Genomic DNA, 17,788 nt, shown 5'->3' on the forward strand with positions numbered 1-17,788 from the left:
CTGGGTGTTCGGGTGGTTTTTAGGGTTTTCTTTCTCTCTAATTTCCCTTCTTTCTCACAGCTATTTTCTTCAGAAAAGAGGCTACAAAAAAAAAAGAACCTATTGCATTTCCAGTTCCCATCACCGCGATTTCCACATGGATGTGACGTGGAGGCCAGCTTCCGAAATGCCCAGGTGACTCACGCGGGGACACCCCGGGGCGGGACCCAGGAGTTTCTTCGGGCGGGGCGGGGACAGCCTCGAGCGCCCTCTGCCGGCCGGCCGCTCGCCACGCGGGCGTCACGTGACTCTTCGGAAAGTCCCTCTTCGGAAATCCCCTGTTGCTGGCGACACATACAACTGAAAGGCAAAAAAAGGGAACTGCCCAGTCTGCTGTCTTCGCGCCGGAGGAGTGCCACGGGCTTTGAGACCGCGGGGGCGGAGCGGCGAGTCAGGCCGCCGACAGACGTGCACACCCCCGGCCAGACTGCGAGCCCGACCGGGCGTCCATGGGGCTCCGCCTCGGCCCGACCCCCACCCCGACCCGGATCGCGACCCCCTGCTGCGGCGAGCGCAGTGATTGACCGCGGGCCACTCGGGCTCCAGGGCACCGTGCGACTTCAAGAGGTGAGCGGCGTTCAGGCTACGGGGTGCATGGCCAACAGGATGCGGGGTGCACGGCCAGCGGGGTGCATGGCCAGCCAGATTCGGTGTGCATCGCCAGCCCGGTGTGGGTCTTCCTGGCTCCGGCTTTGCAGAGTTCCTGGGACGAGGGTATGGACCAGAGCTGAGGTCCCGGTGCCAGGTGTTAGTTAGGTGACAGCCCTGGGTTTCTCCAACCGACTTGTAAGCTGTTCCTTTCCGGCCCTGCAGGGTGACATAAGCTGCAGTTGGCTGATGAATAGTCATCCTTCGGGTCCCTAGGTCGTGTGGTCGTGGGCGATTTGCTTCTTCTCCCTCTCTCTCTCTTTTCTTTTGGAAATCAAGTGCAGCATGCATATAAGCACGTAGACCTTGCAAAATCGTGCTGGGAGTTTTATCCCATATTGTACATAACCAGCCCAACGGGGGATGGGTTTCTCAGAGGCCCTCTAATCCGACTTGGAGGCTTCAGTCAGGGAACCTTCCGGGGACAGCTTCCTCAGACTCAGTGATCTGGCGGGGAGGGAGGGGGGGTGAATGTTGGGGGAATGCTGCGAGATTGTCGTCCCTAGTTGCAGCAATGAAAGAAGAGGATGCATGCAGAAATGGGTCTCTGGCTTGCTTGTTGGGGGCTCCAGTTTAGAGGGCATGTTAAACTCCCTTCTACAGGCCGACCCCACACTCAGACTGTGGTTGTCAGTCCGGCTCGTCCCACATCCTGCCACCTGGCCTCTCAGGAAAGCTGAGGTATTAAGGGCTCTTTCTGGAGCGCGCTTTGTTTTGAGTTCTCCTGGTCTCTGATCTTTCTTTGGAAAGCTAGTCTGGTCAAGTGTCTGGGGGCACCCTTTGGAGCTGCTCATTGTTAATTAGTCTTCTGGACACCGATGTCCCAGATTATTGAGCAGCCCATCAGGTCTCCGTTCTCATTGGCTGAGATACTTTTGGGACCTTTGAAATTCGTGGCATGGTTTTTAAAGGGGTACTTCCCAACAATTGCCTGAGGTATATCTGTGGATAAATAATACATAAGTTTCCACATCGCAAACAAAACAAAACAAAAAATCTGCTCAGAGTGGAAAAATAAAACCTGGGGAAAGACTTTGATGAGTAAGTTCTGTAGAATCTTATTGATCCTGTGACAAAAATTGGGAAATTTGTCTGTCAAGCAGTGAGGTAACAAATATATTTTTAAAAGTTAAGGGTGGTGCTGTAATTTTTTTTTACCCATAAGACATTACAATAATGTCAGGAAAATTTATTCTCTAAATGTGGGGGAAGTCCAAGAACTGGAAACTTGAGCAGTGGTTTAGGTTTGTTTTAAAGAACTTTTTCAGGCATTGCCAGGTACTTTATGAATGGGATCGCAGTGGGCTAGCAAACATTGACATTTGCATGTCTTGAGTATGCTTTAAAGCCCCCACCATTTTTAGATCTGTGTAAAATCTTTAGTGTAGAATAATCAGAAAAACAGAATGAGATGCAACTCACTGATGGAAAGTCTTCCTACCACCTTGTCTGATACTGAGGGCTGCTGTTAGAATACTAGGAGATGGGCATAGGAAACAGAAAGATTTGGCTTCTAGGCAAAGCTAAGATGTGTGGCTCCTGGACCCGAGATGGGCCTTGCCTTCATTGCCTTAGTTGCAAACCTAGTGCTGTGTGATATCAAGGCTGGAAGTGAAGTCATAGTTTAGCTATAGCATCAAGTACAGGGATTGGCCTTAAATGAATGGCCTGGCATTGCTGGCTGCATGGATGGATGGAAGGAAGGAAGGACGGATGGATGGAAGGATGGATGGATGAATAATGACATTGTGAAAGAGATCATTGCTACATTGCCAAGGAGATGTATGTGTGGTATGTATAGTTTTGTCTCATTCCTGCAATGTTTTTGCTTAATTCCAGTTCCAAGGAATAACTGGCATCAGACTGAGGAAATGGATTCTATCTAGGCCTTAGCTACCATTTAGATTAAGAATTCCAGTGCAGATCCCCAGTAGCAACCTCTCCCTTTCAAGCAGGGTGCAAAAATTTAGACCACTTATTGGGCTGAAGAGACCCTGGACCCACCCAGGAGTGGCTTTTCTAATCCCTAGATTTCTTCTTCTCCTTCTTACACAGTCACGACTCCTTTTTACCTGGTGAGCTCGCCTTGGTAGATAGTGTGATGCCAGAGTGGAATCAAGCATCACTGCGAGACTTCTTAGGTGCTCTACATTGTTGGCTTCTAGGAAATCAGATTGTGTGGCCAAATGCCCTATGGGTCCATGGGGACAGTTCTGAGGCAGAACTGGCTCAGCATCACTCCACCCTGGAAGGATGACCCTGTGCTTTAGTGCTCATTCGTGCACAAATGGCTTGGGTGGCCATGTGGCTACTCCTTTTTGTCCTGAGCAGTACCCTGGCCCAGATAGTCTCCCTATTTGCTTCCAGATTTCATTTCCTCCACCTTTGATTGTGCTTGATCTTCTACGGTGAAGGAAGCGGAGGCGGTGTCTCTAAGCATTGGTACCTGGACCTCAGCAATAAAAGTTGGCTGTCAGTTTAGTTGAAATCACAGAGCTCCCTGGTATCTGTTGTTTTTTTTCTGGGAGGTGTGGTGTACCTCATTGCTATTCTGCTTTTTTTCTGTGAAGTTCCGTGGCAGGATTCTGAGGTAGAGTTGACGTTTATTTGCTCTTAAGATTGCAAAGCATCTTGCCAGAAATAGGCTGATTTTGTTGTTGGTTATGAAACAATCTGGTGTTGACTCTTTATAAATATCATAAACTCTCTAAAGCAAGTATTTAATACTTTTCTTTGTGGGCAATACCATAGAGGAAATACCAGGCAGCAGCTAGATTGCCACCTGGGATTTCCATCAAATATTTGCTGCCTTTGCAGCATCAAGAAGGGGATGTTTGAGTGACCTGGATCTAGACTCCACTCAAGAGCAAGGACTGAATGGTGGTGGTCTTCGATGACAATCTAGACTGAGGACTCCGATAAGCCCTGAGCTGACTTTCACAGGTCCTGGGTGACATCCGAAAGATCTGAGGTTGGCTTTGTGGAGCGGGACCTGTCACTGACAGACAGACTTGGCTAACTGACAAACGTTACTGAAAGCATGGGTTATTCCCCTCCTCCTCAGTACCCACGCTCCGCCTTCCTTCTCTTGTTTAGACTAATCTTTAAAAGTGATGTAGCTTACAACAGTCCAGTGTGAGTTAATCTGCAGGGCCAGCTAGTATCCTGGGAGCAGAGGTGACTAAGAGAGTAATGACAAGATCAGACACCCGGGTTTCTTGCCGACAGGTATATGGGAACAGTGTTAAAGGCAGGCTAACGGAATGGGCTTTTCCCCTTCCTCTTCAGGCCTTGACAAGGAGGACCATGGCAGAACAAATCCTTCCTCAGGCTTTGTATTTGAGCAATATGCGGAAAGCCGTGAAGATAAGAGAGAGAACCCCAGAAGACATTTTCAAACCTACCAATGGGATCATTCATCATTTTAAAACCATGCACCGATACACGCTGGAGATGTTCAGAATGTGTCAGTTTTGCCCACAGTTCCGGGACATCATCCACAAGGCACTCATTGACAGAAGCGTCCAGGCTTCCTTGGAAAGTCAGAAGAAGCTCAACTGGTGTCGTGAAGTCAGGAAGCTGGTGGCTCTGAAAACCAACGGTAAGGTTTACTTTTTTCCTCCAGCACCCTTCTACTAGCCTGGGGGTGGGGACGCTGTTTCTGGTGATGCTTCCCCATTCATGAAGTTGTAATAGCATTAAACAGACACCTATAGAAACTTGGTAAGGGACAGGTGACAGCCATGAATGTGTTTAATGAGTCTGCTGTTGTACTGAGGCAAGATTTCATTGTCTGACCTGGGCTGGTTTCAAACCTGTGATCTTTCTGCTTCCATCTTCCAAGTGATGGGATGATGGGATGGCAAGTGTGCAACATTCCATCCAGTTGGTGAATAATTTATTTCAGGTTCTCTCTCTCTCTCTCTCTCTCTCTCTCTCTCTCTCTCTCTCTCTCTCTCTCTGTGTGTGTGTGTGTGTGTGTGTGTGTGTGTGTGTGTGTGTGTTAGGGTACAGAGGCAGAGGACATGAAGGCTTATGGAATGCATTTCTAAACCCTAGGCCCCAGTTGGGGGATTAATCTTCCAATGCTTACATTAGCCAAAGCATCTACCACCTTCTCTGGCCAGAATGAGACGGCTTTAAACGGTTTAGGTTTTAATAGGAAAGTAGAATGCTGAGAACCAGAGTCACGGTTGTCCACCACTGTCATTAGAAACATGCTTGTGATGGTGTTCTTGCTCCTCCTGGGTTGATGGCATTTTCTAGGCTCACCCACAAGTGGATGTTAAGGAGTGGGGATGCCTTCGTTTCTGTTTCCCTCACCTAGGTTCAGTTGCCTAAGCTGATGAGAGACAGGGCTTTTCTGCAGTGGAGCCCTCCACCTCTGACTACTGTTTTCTATTACCAACTTCACTGTCATATTTTTTTTTTTAAATCACATCCTTTGAGTAAGAATGTGTGCGTGGGCTGGAACATCCAATGATATTGTTTCCTACAGTCACAGAAATTCTGCCTTTAGGGTGTAGATATTTATTATAAGAACAGAGATTGTGTGAGACCAATTAAATACTTACAGTGTTGGTAAGAGTACAATCTCATTTTCTTGTATCTATGACTACATTCTCTGGGTCAAAATAATACATCCAAGAGTAGAAAATCCTTGTTGGCAGTAATGGTGCTAGGAACGTTAACTTAATAACTTAATTGGTACATTAACTTAGGCTGTTCTTGACTTGAGTAACTTGGTGATGGGTTGATGTGGGCTTTTGTTTGTTTTGATTCTGGGACTCTTGTATATCACCCCTACATCTTCCCTATATTTATGAAGCTTAGACTCTTAAGAAATAGAGTCAAAAGAAAACTGGAGACAGTGATTATCTACATTGTTCTTGGCATTAAGTCAAGTGATGCCTAGTAGATAATTATGCTAACTTGTCATCAAGGGGCTTAGATACCTGACAGTTTGTGGTTTTTACCATGTCCCATTTTGTTACAAAAAGAGAGATGGAGTTGAGAGAATTAGAGATGGGGTAGAGAAAGAAAAGCCTTATCTTGCTTGCCACTGACGGAATTAGCAGACATTATATAGTATTTCCTTAACAGAGGAAGTATCTGCTTTCCTGTGTGGGGGGGGGGAAGCACAGTAAATGTTAAACACTTCCTTTGCCATTTAAATTCTCAAGGATTCACGCTACAACTAAAACTACAAAAGCAGAGGTGTTTGGTAACATGTTGGGGGAAAAAATGTGGATTTGGGGCCCCAGAATTCTAATTTTCCTGCTTTGAAGAAAAACTCTTAAAATTATAAAAAAGGAAGAAAAAACCTTTGGGGGGGGGGGTGGGGTGGGAAGTGGCTTTCTGCCCTTTGATTATTATTAACATCTTTTCTTTCCTTTTAAAAATCCTTCCCCTTCAGGAAGGTTCCTTCAAAGGCAGGTCTGTTTGGGGAGGGGGTGATTCGGGAGTCTGCATTTGAGGATATGAGACTGTGGGTGAACGAGGAAGGGAGTAGGTGGCATAAAATTGAAACTTCGTGAAAATCCCAGCGTCTATTGGCTGCTGCGATTTCACTTGTATAGTGAGTAGCCGGGTTCCAGCTCAGCCTGACCACACCCACTTGGAAAGTCCAGGGTGCAGTTCACAGTTTAAATGTCTACACACCAGAACAAAACGTACAACAACTGTTGCTCAATTGCTAGTCAAATATCTTCGCACTGGGGAATTCCACATGTTACTTAGGGAATTTTATGCTGGTGCATCTCAATAAAGAACTGAAAGTAAGCGCAAGAAGAAGAAAAAAAAAAGCCTTATCTTTGCTCTAGATTTTGCAAAGGGGAAATTTCAACAGAATGCAGTCCTTGCCACACCTCGGCCTGACACTGGGCTCGAATGGTCTTTTCTGCTCCTTAGTTCAGGGAGTTGTTGGGAGTGGACACACTGAAGGAATACTGACTGACCCTGGATGTGTATTTGACAGGTTGTGGTTTACAGTTTCGCTGGAATTAGAATTTGATGGAATTTCAAATAGCTTTATTGCTTTACCGACAGAATGATGTGGGAAAAAAAAGAAAAAAATACCAAAAAGCCTACACTTTTAACTTTTTTAAAATTAAAAGTATTTAATACTTTCCAAAGGAGAGTGGGGAATTGACTACTTTTATATCAAGTTGTCCCCCCACCCCCAATGTTTACTGTTTGGGGCATGAAAAAGAATGCATTCTGAGACTGAATGTAACTCACTAATAGAGCCCTTGCCTAGCATTTGTGGGACACCTGAGTTTAATGTCCAGAAGTGACAAAAAATAAAAGAACAAACTGAAAGAATACAGTCTGGTGAATTGTGACTTGTATCCTGGAAAGGCCACAAATGAGTGTAAGAAAATTAAACTTGTCTCTTCCTCAAAATGATAGCCTCAAACACTGAATTATTTTATATGCCAACATCTTTTTAACTTTTATTTTTTAATTCTTTATTATATTAATTGACTAACTGATGACTGATTGAGACAGGGTCTCCTGTGGTTTAAGGCAATCCTTAATTCTCAATTCACCCTGGAGCTAAAGATGGCCTTGAACCTCTGACCCTACCAACTCCGCTTCCCCAAAGCTAGAATTAATAATCCTGTACAACCAAGCCAGGCTGCCTTTTAATTCTATCAAAGGGGCTTTGCAATTGCTTACAATCAGGTTCTCATAATGCATTGGAGGCTGGGGCATGGCCTGCAGCAGGCTACAGGTCATTTGGTGCTGTCAATCCTACTCAGTAAGCTAGGAGAGGAAACTCCCAGGTCCCCAAAGCTAAAGTGGAATGACCAAGTCATTTACCACTTAGTCATAGCCAGACCGGCCCTATCTAATAGGCTGAGCCATAGTGGCTTCCTGGTGTGTGTATTGCCCTGGGTGTGAAACCTTCCTTAGAACTAGAGAGCAGGAGTGCCAGGACCTTAGCCAGGAAACCAAGGACTAGGAAGAAGAAAAGGGACTAGAGAGTTCATAAACCTCTGTCCTCATTCCACAAAATAGGGGAGAGCTCAGGAATGTTCCTAAAGGCATCCTAACCAATTAGGGGCAGAGCCATGCTACAGTGGAGGTCGTCTGACTCCTCCCCTTAAAAGGAAGGAAAAAAAAGTTTCTTTCTTCTATCTGCCATTGATAGAAACTGGCCCTTAAGATCAACCATACAGGCCCCCAGCAGTGGGCTTGCAGGGCATTCTCTATGGGCTGCTTATCTGCCACTCACAGCCCCCTTCTGTCCTCAGGTGATGGAAACTGTCTCATGCATGCAACCTGTCAGTACATGTGGGGTGTTCAGGACACGGATTTGGTCCTGAGGAAGGCCCTCTTCAGCACCCTTAAGGAGACAGACACACGGAACTTTAAATTCCGCTGGCAGCTGGAGTCTCTGAAATCTCAGGAGTTTGTGGAAACAGGACTCTGCTACGACACTCGGGTATGTTTGGCGCTTGTACGACAGCCCCATGGTGGACAGAGGGTACTGTGGGCCAGTCCCTGCTCCCTGACGAACATATGACTTACAAGTCATATGAGTTGCGCTAAGCACTACATACTCAATGGAAAACACCCAAGAACCTTCTGTGGGAATAATCCCAGGCGTTAGACACTCATTGCTTAGGTTTGTGAGCCACAGATCCCTCAGTGTGCATGTCTTGCAACCGTGGCTTTGCCTTATGTACTCCCCTGACTTCCCAGGGAGAATGTACCTCATAATCCTCGTGCCTCTTTTTTTTTTTTTTTTTTTTTTTTTCTGAGCTAGGGTATCATGTTGCTCAGGGTAGCCTTAAACCTGCTATTCAGCAGAAAATGACCTTGCTGTATAGCTGAAGATGATCTTTCTGCCTCCACCTCCACTGTGTTAGGGTGGCAGGCATGCATCACCATGTGATTTTATGTGGTGCTAGATATCAAACCCAAGACTCCATGTTAGGCCAGCACTCTCCCAACTGAGCTTTATCCCCCTGCCCCAGGTAGGAAACTTTTCTGAAAGCAAATGCTGTCAATATCTCTCATCAGCTTTGAGTTTGCTCTGCAGTGGAAAAAAGTAAAGGAAGAAGCCAAAACTGGGGAGGGGATGAACGTTTGCCGGACTATTTCAATGAGTGGGGTTTCCTAAGGGGACAAATGCAGAGGGACTGACCTGCTCATCCTTTCTCCCCTTAGAACTGGAATGACGAATGGGACAACTTGGTCAAAATGGCGTCGACAGACACAGCTGCAGCCCGGAGCGGACTCCAGTATAATTCCCTGGAAGAAATCCACGTATTTGTCCTCAGCAACATCCTCAGGAGACCCATCATTGTCATTGCAGGTGAGGTGCCTCAGGGTTCCGTGTTTCCCCAGATGCCTTTCAGCCCCGATGCTCTAACTCTGAGGAGAAACCTGGGTTCCCCCACGGCTTCTTGAAAGTCACCCAGGGTCTTACTTTGTTTTCTCTTCCCATTAACAGACAAAATGCTAAGAAGTTTGGAATCCGGTTCCAATTTTGCTCCTTTGAAAGTGGGTGGTATTTACCTGCCTCTTCACTGGCCCGCCCAGGAATGCTACAGATACCCCATTGTCCTAGGCTATGACAGCCAGCACTTTGTACCCCTGGTGACCCTGAAGGACAGTGGACCTGGTAAGAAAATATCAGTTCATATTCGTAATCCTGTTGGATCCTGGAGTCCCGGGCCTTGCTCTATTGTTCCCAGCTGAAGCTGTTTCAGTTAAGGCTGGTCTTTTGTCATTTACTTAATCAAGAAGGATGAACTAACTATCCACTACGTGAAGTGCTTGGAATCAGTATTTCAGATTTCAGTGTCTTTCATAGTCCTGAATGTTTACATACACTTTACTTTTTCAGCATCTCTAATCAGAAATCTAAATGCTCCCAGTCCAGTCAGATTGGTAGATCTGAGATTTTCAGATTGGAGTTGTACATGTTGGCACAACAATGCAATTGCAGTAAACATACTATTCTGCAATCTTTTTGAGTATGACTTAGGAAGCCCTTTCAGCATGGTAAATATATGCTGGGCAGTCATATGTGCATGCTTCCTCCCCTGTTAATGTTACTACATGACAAATTAAGATGCGCAGAGCCTCGGTATCGTGTCTGGCACAGAGCAAGTAGATGTTTGTTGGGTTAGCTATTATTATAATACCTTAATGTACATAGACGCACTGTGCTCAGGGCTCCAGGCGGCAGTCGTTCATTTCATCGTCACAGCATCCCTGTGAGATGCTGGCATGACTTGTCTTCTCTACTGATGAGGCCATGAAAACTCAGACATGCTGAGCTTGACATCGACAAAGTCAATATTCTAACTCTGGTTAGTCTGCCTGGCAGGCCTTGAATGTACCAGTTCAGATCTCCTGTCTCCTCTCTGTGATTACAAAATCAGCGTAGGTGACCATCACCAATGGATGGACGAAGAAACTGTGATATGTATATACAATGGAATTTTATTCAGCCATAAGGAAAAAAAGGAATTTTTGTCATTTGCAGAAAAAAAATGGAGCAAGAGATAATCATATTAACAAACAATATAGATTTGGGAAAACAGCATGTTTTCTCTTACATGGGGTCTAGAATTATTTTTAAGGGTATAGGGCAAAAGACATGGAAGTTGAAGGCAGAGGGTTTCGAACGATGTGGAGACAGCAGGAGGGGGAGGGGTGAGAGGACAGTGAAGTTCAGATACAGGATACACTTATATACATGTGTACAAAAGCACAAAAGAAAGTACAGAATCTTTGTGTTGTAAACAGAAACTAAAACACCTTGCAGCCTTCTGGCTACAATAAATACACAGAAATCACGAATGAAATCCCTGCTTAAGAAGTCCGCTAGCGCTAGGCTCCTTGGCATTCTGTGAGATCCCTGGAAACAAAGCATTTTATATTCACGTTCACCACGGTTCGTTTTCCCGTTTGGCTTTTAAGTGTGACTGCATGATACTTTCTGTATCTTTAAAGTCGAGTCACTGTATATGACCTTACACGCAGGATCATTTAGTAGAAGAGTATCTTACTCACGCGCTATTTTTTCCTTTCTTTCCTTCAGAAATCCGAGCTGTTCCCCTCGTTAACAGAGAGCGGGGACGATTTGAAGACTTAAAAGTTCACTTTCTGACAGTCCCTGAGAGTGAGATGAAGGAAAAGCTTTTAAAGGAATACTTGATGGTGATGGAAATCCCGGTGCAAGGCTGGGACCCTGGCACCACTCACCTCATCAGTGCCGCAAAGTAAGCAGCCTTCTTTGTCTGGTCTGGTCAGCTTGAGAACGGGATAGGAAGCGTTCCCGGCCACACTGTGCCGTAAGCCTGCGTTTCGGTACTGGTTTTGTGCCACCGACTACATTCTGGAAATGTGTTCTAGGACCTAATGATGTCAGAGTCTTGTGTTACTTGGAGTCACCGCTTATTTTCCTGTTTGCTCTTTAGGTTGGATGAAGCTAACTTACCCAAAGAAATAAATCTGGTGGACGATTACTTTGAACTTGTTCAGCATGAATACAAGAAGTGGCAGGAAAACAATGAGCGGGGCAGGAGAGGGGCGCATGCGCAGAACCCTTTGGAGCCTTCCACGCCCCAGCTATCACTCATGGATGTAAAATGTGAGACGCCCAACTGTCCTTTCTTTATGTCCGTGAATACTCAACCGTTATGCCATGAATGCTCAGAGAGGCGTCAGAAGAACCAGAGCAAACTCCCAAAGCTGAACTCGAAGCTGGGCCCTGAAGGACTTCCAGGAGCGGGACTTGGCGCCTCAGCCTGGAGCCCAGAGGAAACAGCTGGAGGACCTCATTCGGCCCCGCCCACCGCACCCAGCCTTTTTCTGTTCAGCGAGACCACAGCAATGAAGTGCAGGAGCCCCGGTTGCCCTTTTACATTGAATGTGCAGCATAATGGACTCTGTGAGCGTTGCCACAATGCCCGACAGCTTAATGCCAGCCACACTGCAGATCCTGGTAAGTGCCAAGCCTGCCTTCAGGATGTCACTCGGACGTTTAATGGCATCTGCAGTACCTGTTTCAAAAGGACTACAGCAGAGCCCTCCTCCAGTCTCACTTCCAGTGTCCCTCCCTCCTGTCACCAGCGCTCCAAGTCTGACCCCTCACAGCTCATCCAAAGTCTCTCCCCACACTCTTGCCATCGAACTGGAAATGACGTCCCTTCTGGCTGCCTTTCCCAGGCAGCGCGAACTCCGGGTGACAGGATGGGGACAAGCAAGTGCAGAAAAGCTGGCTGCATGTATTTTGGGACTCCAGAAAACAAGGGCTTCTGCACGCTGTGTTTCATCGAATACAGAGAAAATAAACGTGAGTGAAATCCTAGATTGCTTACTGCAGTAGACACTGCCTGGAAAGGGATCTTTGAAGGCAAGAAAGTAGCCTATCCCAGCAGTCAGAGCGTTTACATCTCGCTGCAGGTTTCCATTGGCTTGCGCTGGGGGACTGTCTCTGTTGCTCTGCTGGTGTATCTGGAAGCAGTCGGCGCTGTCTCAATATGTCAACTCTTTTTACCATGTATCCTGTGTCAAGAGTACCCTATTGGTATAATTCAAACTAGCCCAGGGTGAACCCACTACGTAGCCTAGGCTGGCCTCAGAATCCTGGTAATCTCTTTGCTTCTGTCCCCCAAGTGCTAGGATGAAGCCATTGAGTATATGTGCTAGCCAGACTTTAGCATCTTCAGTGAGATAGTCTGAAGAGGGCTAACAAGAGACAGGAAGTATTTATAGACATCAGGAAAACATCTGTGGGTTAGGGATCTCTAATTCAAAGGGCAGTGGGCAGTTAATGCCTGCAGTTTTGTTCTCCGACGGATCAGTGACCCGTGTTCAGAGTGAGAGACCAGTTAAGCCAAGGATGTCCAGTAACATTATTTTTGCTACGTTTCTGAACATTTGGCCTCAAGTACATGTTTAAGGATGTTCTCGTCAATGTTGGGAGCCTGCTTTCTTGTCTAATGTCAGTGTCTGTCTGTGCGTGCACAGTAACCCAGATGTGATACTGACTAGCATCCACTCTTTTGTAGAGTTTGTCACCGCTTCTGGGAAAGCCAGTTCCACAGCCCCCAGGTTCCAGAACAACGTCCCGTGCCTGGGCAGGGAGTGCGGCACCCTCGGGAGCACCATGTTCGAAGGGTATTGTCAGAAGTGCTTCATTGAAGCTCAGAACCAGAGGTTCCACGAAGCCAAAAGGACGGAAGAGCAACTGGTGAGACATTTGGTGAAACTCCGGTGTCAGGCCCCCCCATCTGCAACAGACTGCCCCTATGACAAAGGGTCCCTTTAAAAGTTCTGCTGGAAGAGAGCCTGGAAAAACCAGCCACATTGCGCGTGAGCTGGGCATAGTACCAAACTGGCCAAGCACACTTAAAATTGATTCTGAAAAGCTAATACATTCAGCCTGAGAGGGAAACCTCTGAGAGCATCTGGAAAGCCAGGAGGTGATAGATCAGAGACCTCTTAGATTTGAAGGAGAAGCAGACTTCTCAAATAATCCTTTGTCCTGAACATCTCGAATGTTCCATTTATCACCATATGGGGGCGAGGGGAGGACAACACAATAAATAAATAAATAAATAAATAAATAAATAAATAAAAAATAAATAAAAACCTTCCCCAGACTGGGCTAGCTTCTACTAGGATTGGTGGGGAGCTAGGGATCCTCAGTTGCACATTCCTGCTTCTCTGGCTCAGGCAGGTCAAGCCCTCTGTAGAATCCATCCTGTTAGTTGAAATCCCCCTCTGGTCTCCTGAGAAATGTCACACGCGTCTCTGTTCTGTCCTCTCAGAGATCCAGCCAGCGCAGAGACATGCCTCGAACCACGCAGGGAGCCTCGAGACCCAAGTGTGCCCGGGCCTCCTGCAAGAACATTCTGGCCTGTCGCAGTGAGGAACTATGCATGGAGTGCCAGCACCTCAGCCAGCGAGTGGGCTCCGTGGCCCACCGGGGTGACCCCACTCCTGAAGAGCCCCCTAAACAGCGCTGCCGGGCTCCTGCCTGTGATCACTTCGGCAACGCCAAGTGTAACGGTTACTGCAACGAGTGCTTCCAGTTCAAGCAGATGTATGGCTAAGTGCAAGCAGGTGGACCGGCCCAGCCAGAAGAGGCCTCAAACTGCCAGCGAGAGTGGTGCTGCCCTCCAGACCCCTGAGTGCCATAGAAGGCTGAGCCCTAGGACAGTGGCTTCAAGTGGCTTTGAGCAGAGGAGGCAAGATAAGGTCTTCATCGTGACATGGCCATGACATTCAGGTTTGGTAACCAAGACTATGCCCAGGTGGGCTGGCTGAGAGTAGACCTCGTGACCTGACCGGCAGTGCATGATGTCAGGTTCAACGCAAAGCTGTTGCTGCTCATCTACCAGGAGTCTGGGAGATCCTTAGACATGGAGTACACGCTAGGACTGGCAGTAACAGGAAACAGGAAGAAAGGCGCAAGTGGGTCGAAGCCTGGAACCGTCTTCCTGCCCCGCCCCTCGGAAGCTTTTCTCAGAGAGCCAAAACTGAATCCTCAGAGCACCAAGGCCTTCTGCAAGAAGCTCGAGGAAGCTCAGGGAAAATGGATGTCAGTAAAACACTTCTGTAGTCGGTGGGCTCCCGTACCTGCCTACTTGGTTCCCAAGGTTCTGCCGGAAAGCAGAGCCGCACACGGACTGTGACCCTGAGGCTGCTGGAACGGAACACGTTCACGTGGAGACCAAACAAGCTGCTCTTGACTGTACGCATGCACATTTCAGACAGCAGAACATCTTATGGGAAGACATGCCACCACTGGTCATCCTTGTCTTCGGTTCCAGAGAGGTTAGTTTGGACTGAGGTGTGTATCTGAGTGTGTACATATGTAATAAACCCTTATATTATGTATGAGGAAAGTTTTGTTATAAACACTGAAATGGTGCCCTAGAGAAGAATAATAACCTATTTTCTGGTTGTTGTCGGGTGGCCCCTGTGTGTCCAGCTTGTTACGTGAATTCAACAAGCTGCCCCCATAAAGGGAGCCACTCATTCCACTTTATTTATTATGAACTTCAAAGTTATTTAAATGAAGATTTTCTTCTCAGTATTCTCTTGGAATAACATACTTGCTTCTGCCATGTTCTCGGAACCTGGCAAATTCCTGACCTCGGGACGTCGTGGGGAGGCCACTGCTCTCTCTACTCGTTGCCTCCCTAGGAAAGAAGGGATTGCTTACGAATAAGGCCTGGAGAACCTGATGCTTCTTAGGACTCTCCAGCTGCACAGGAAGAAATTGCTGTCTGTCTTCTGTAGTTGCTTCTAAGTATCCTACCTCTTTGAAGAGAAGACGGGGATGGCGTGGTGGTGAGAGTGGGGAGGGACACAGAAATATTGTGGCCTTGAACCCGCGCCTTGGGACTGCAGCGCCAATAGTCATGAGGATGAGGAGGTTTCTGCCCTTGGCTTGCAACTTTTTTGTGTGCTTTGCACTTGCCTTAGGAGGGAGATGCCTTTCTCCAGAGGGAAGGGCCGACATTCTGGGGTCTAACCCAGAACCTGAAGATGCTTGTGATGTGTAACTCTACACAGCCTTTGCTCGCCGTATCTGACTAGTGTCTTTCCCTGACTTACATCAAATATGATGCAGCATTTTCATCTCTTTCTTTCAAAGTTAATAGTCTAATATTTCGTGTCTATTGATATTTTCATTGTTAATGTGAAGTCATGAAATTATTTATACTTATTATAGAAAATATGTGAAATTTGCACATTTAGTTGTCTTTCATAGGGTGCGTGCTATGTTTTTTGAATTTCTTCAGATTGTCTTAAAGAACTGTAACTTTACAAAAGTCAATATTAAAAAAATAAATTATTTAAGAACAAATTCTGATGTTTTCTATTGATGAGTGTTGGGAGAAGATGGGCTCAAATGTGAAGACTTTGAAGTCTAATGGGTCATGGGTGTACCTTTTGCCCATGGGAAGAGAGATAACTTGTGAAAAATATCTAGGGGGTCAGAGAGAGGGCTCAGTCTGTAAGTGCTTGCTGCACAAACATGAGAAGCTGAGTTTGATCCCCATCATCTTTGTATAAGCCAGGTGTGGTAGCACATGCCATTGCACATGTTTGCACATGCATGAAACAACCAGTGGGTAAGAAATAAGGGACTCAAGCCCGGGCCTTGGACTTAGTAAGTGATGCCACAGAAGCCAGATAGATGTGAAGGAGTCTCTTCCCTACACCAGTGGTTCCCAACCTTCCTAATGCTGCGACCCTTTAATACAGTTCCTCATGTTGTGGTGACCACCAACCATAAGACTACTTGTTTCTACTTGATAACTATAATTTTGCTACTATTATGAATCAGGTTTTTTATTTTTTATTTTATTTTTTTTTTCCGAGACAGGGCTTCTCTGTAGCTTTGGAGCCTGTCCTAGAACTTTTATAGGCCAGGCAGGCCTCAAACTCACAGAGATTCACCTGCCTCTGCCTCCTGAGTGCTGGGATTAAAGGTGTGCACCACCACCGCCCGGCTACTATTATGAATCATAATATAAATATCTGATATGCAGCCCCCAAAGGGCTCTCAACCGACACGTTGAGAACCGCTGTGGTTCAGGTCTCTGGAGACTCCTGCGGAAGCACTCATGAAGTAGAGAAACTAAACAATAAAGAGAGAGTGACCAGGAAAGAGGAAATTAGCCAGGGGAACACTGGCATGAGACTGTGTCAGGCAGGACAGAAGAGTTAGCCTGGCTATGTCAACCATCAGAGCTGGAAACACTATCAGCTCACCCAGTGGGAAAACGAGCCAGTCTCAAACCCCAGGTGGATTTTACCTGGTTCTTATGACTGACCAGCAGAAATAAGACTCCCCTCCTTAGATCTGATTAATTTTCTTTGGCAATTGTAGATTCTAGGGAGGTATATTTGTTCTTTTATTATAAAGGAAATTTCGATGAATACAGGTGATAGCAACCTATAACTCAGTATCCTGGAGGCTGAGAAGCCTCCAGGCCTTCTCTGAGCTGCCCACCTTCCAGGCACCTCCATGTGTCTAACCATGTGGAAGCACTTTGAACCCTAACCTTCAGGATATGAATGCTTCACTGCTTATGCACGATGCGAGCAAAGACAACTGTGAAGACCCGTGGTGGGAAAGAAAGAATCTAACCTATTCTAATCTAATCTGCCTATTGCTAATAGTCTTTGCTTCGGGACAGCATAGAGCTGTTTCCTTGTAGGCATGGAGCAGGACACCTTCTAAGTTGCAAATGTGATGCTTAACACTGGTGGTCAACTTGACAAAATCTAGAGTCACCGAGGAGACAAACTTCTTGTCGTGTCTTGGAGGAAGTTTCTAGATTGGGTTAACTGAAATGGCAAAATGCTCTAAAGTTGGCTTCCAGGGGCTGAGGTCCTGAACTCAATAAAAAGGAGAAAGGGAGCAGCTAAGTACCAGCATCTCTTTCTGTTTCCTGACTGCAGATGGGGTGTGACCAGCTGCCTCTTGCTCCTGCCATGATAGACTCTATCCCCCAGGCTGGCAACCAAAATAACCCCTTCAGTCCTTAAGTCCCTTCTTGTGGATCATTTGGTCGCAGTACTAAGAAAAGGAATTGATAGCGAACAAGGGAGGTCAGATAATCTCTCTGTGACCAGCTCCAAGACAGAAGGTTGGGGTAAGAGGCTAGGAGATTTTTGAGCTGCCTTGAAGACAAGGTTTTATACCTTTAGCCTAGTTTGGTGAGTTATAAGGCAAGAACCATGAAGTGTGGCCCCTACTTCTACCCCCACTGCAAATGCATCATCTCTGGGAAACTGAGTCAGGACCCTACACAGCTCCTGGAGTCTTTATTGAGTTCCTTGTGTAATTCAGCCAGATTTTAGAGCCATGTTTTTTTTTTAAAAAATTATCCTGAAAACACTTTTAGCTTGTGAAAAATTATTTAAAAATGCAATGAACTCCCTTTAGCAACATTTTATTAAATTTGTTTCTTCTGCTTCAAAATTATTGGATGAACTACTTGAAGGAAAATCTCAATTATTGTGATCTCACACCCACAAGTATTTCAGTGTGTATTGTAAAGTCATAAGAATGTGCTTCAAGCCGGGCAATGGTGACACACGCCTTTAA

General features: G+C 46.3%; 1 protein-coding gene across 2 annotated transcripts; it reads left to right on the forward strand.

Annotated features, from left to right (window-relative positions):
• Positions 1–289: 289 nt before the first annotated feature.
• Tnfaip3 (TNF alpha induced protein 3) lies at positions 290–15,535 on the forward strand. 2 transcript variants are annotated; one of them, XM_048425230.3, is made up of 9 exons: positions 290–606; positions 3,976–4,288; positions 7,947–8,137; positions 8,866–9,013; positions 9,152–9,322; positions 10,751–10,931; positions 11,130–12,007; positions 12,726–12,907; positions 13,488–15,535. In XM_048425230.3, the coding sequence occupies exons 2-9, from the start codon at positions 3,994–3,996 to the stop codon at positions 13,770–13,772; spliced, it is 2,331 nt and encodes a 776-aa protein (XP_048281187.3). In that variant the 5' UTR covers positions 290–606; positions 3,976–3,993; the 3' UTR covers positions 13,773–15,535. The 2 variants fall into 2 exon arrangements, with proteins under 2 accessions (XP_048281187.3, XP_087767702.1); XM_087911576.1 differs by lacking the exon at positions 290–606 and having other exon boundaries at positions 3,865–4,288.
• Positions 15,536–17,788: the final 2,253 nt, after the last annotated feature.

This window comes from Myodes glareolus, chromosome 1 (genome assembly GCF_982192425.1).
Source record: "Myodes glareolus chromosome 1, mMyoGla1.1, whole genome shotgun sequence".
Lineage (NCBI taxonomy): Eukaryota > Metazoa > Chordata > Mammalia > Rodentia > Cricetidae > Myodes > Myodes glareolus.

Coding starts and splice junctions, on each gene's coding strand:
- Tnfaip3 (XM_087911576.1), top strand. CDS start 3,880: ATGACAAGATCAGACACCCGGGTTTCTTGCCGACAGGTATATGGGAAC. Junction 9,014..9,151: donor ACCCATCATTGTCATTGCAG/GTGAGGTGCCTC, acceptor TCCCATTAACAG/ACAAAATGCTAAGAAGTTTG. Junction 12,908..13,487: donor AAAGGACGGAAGAGCAACTG/GTGAGACATTTG, acceptor CTGTCCTCTCAG/AGATCCAGCCAGCGCAGAGA.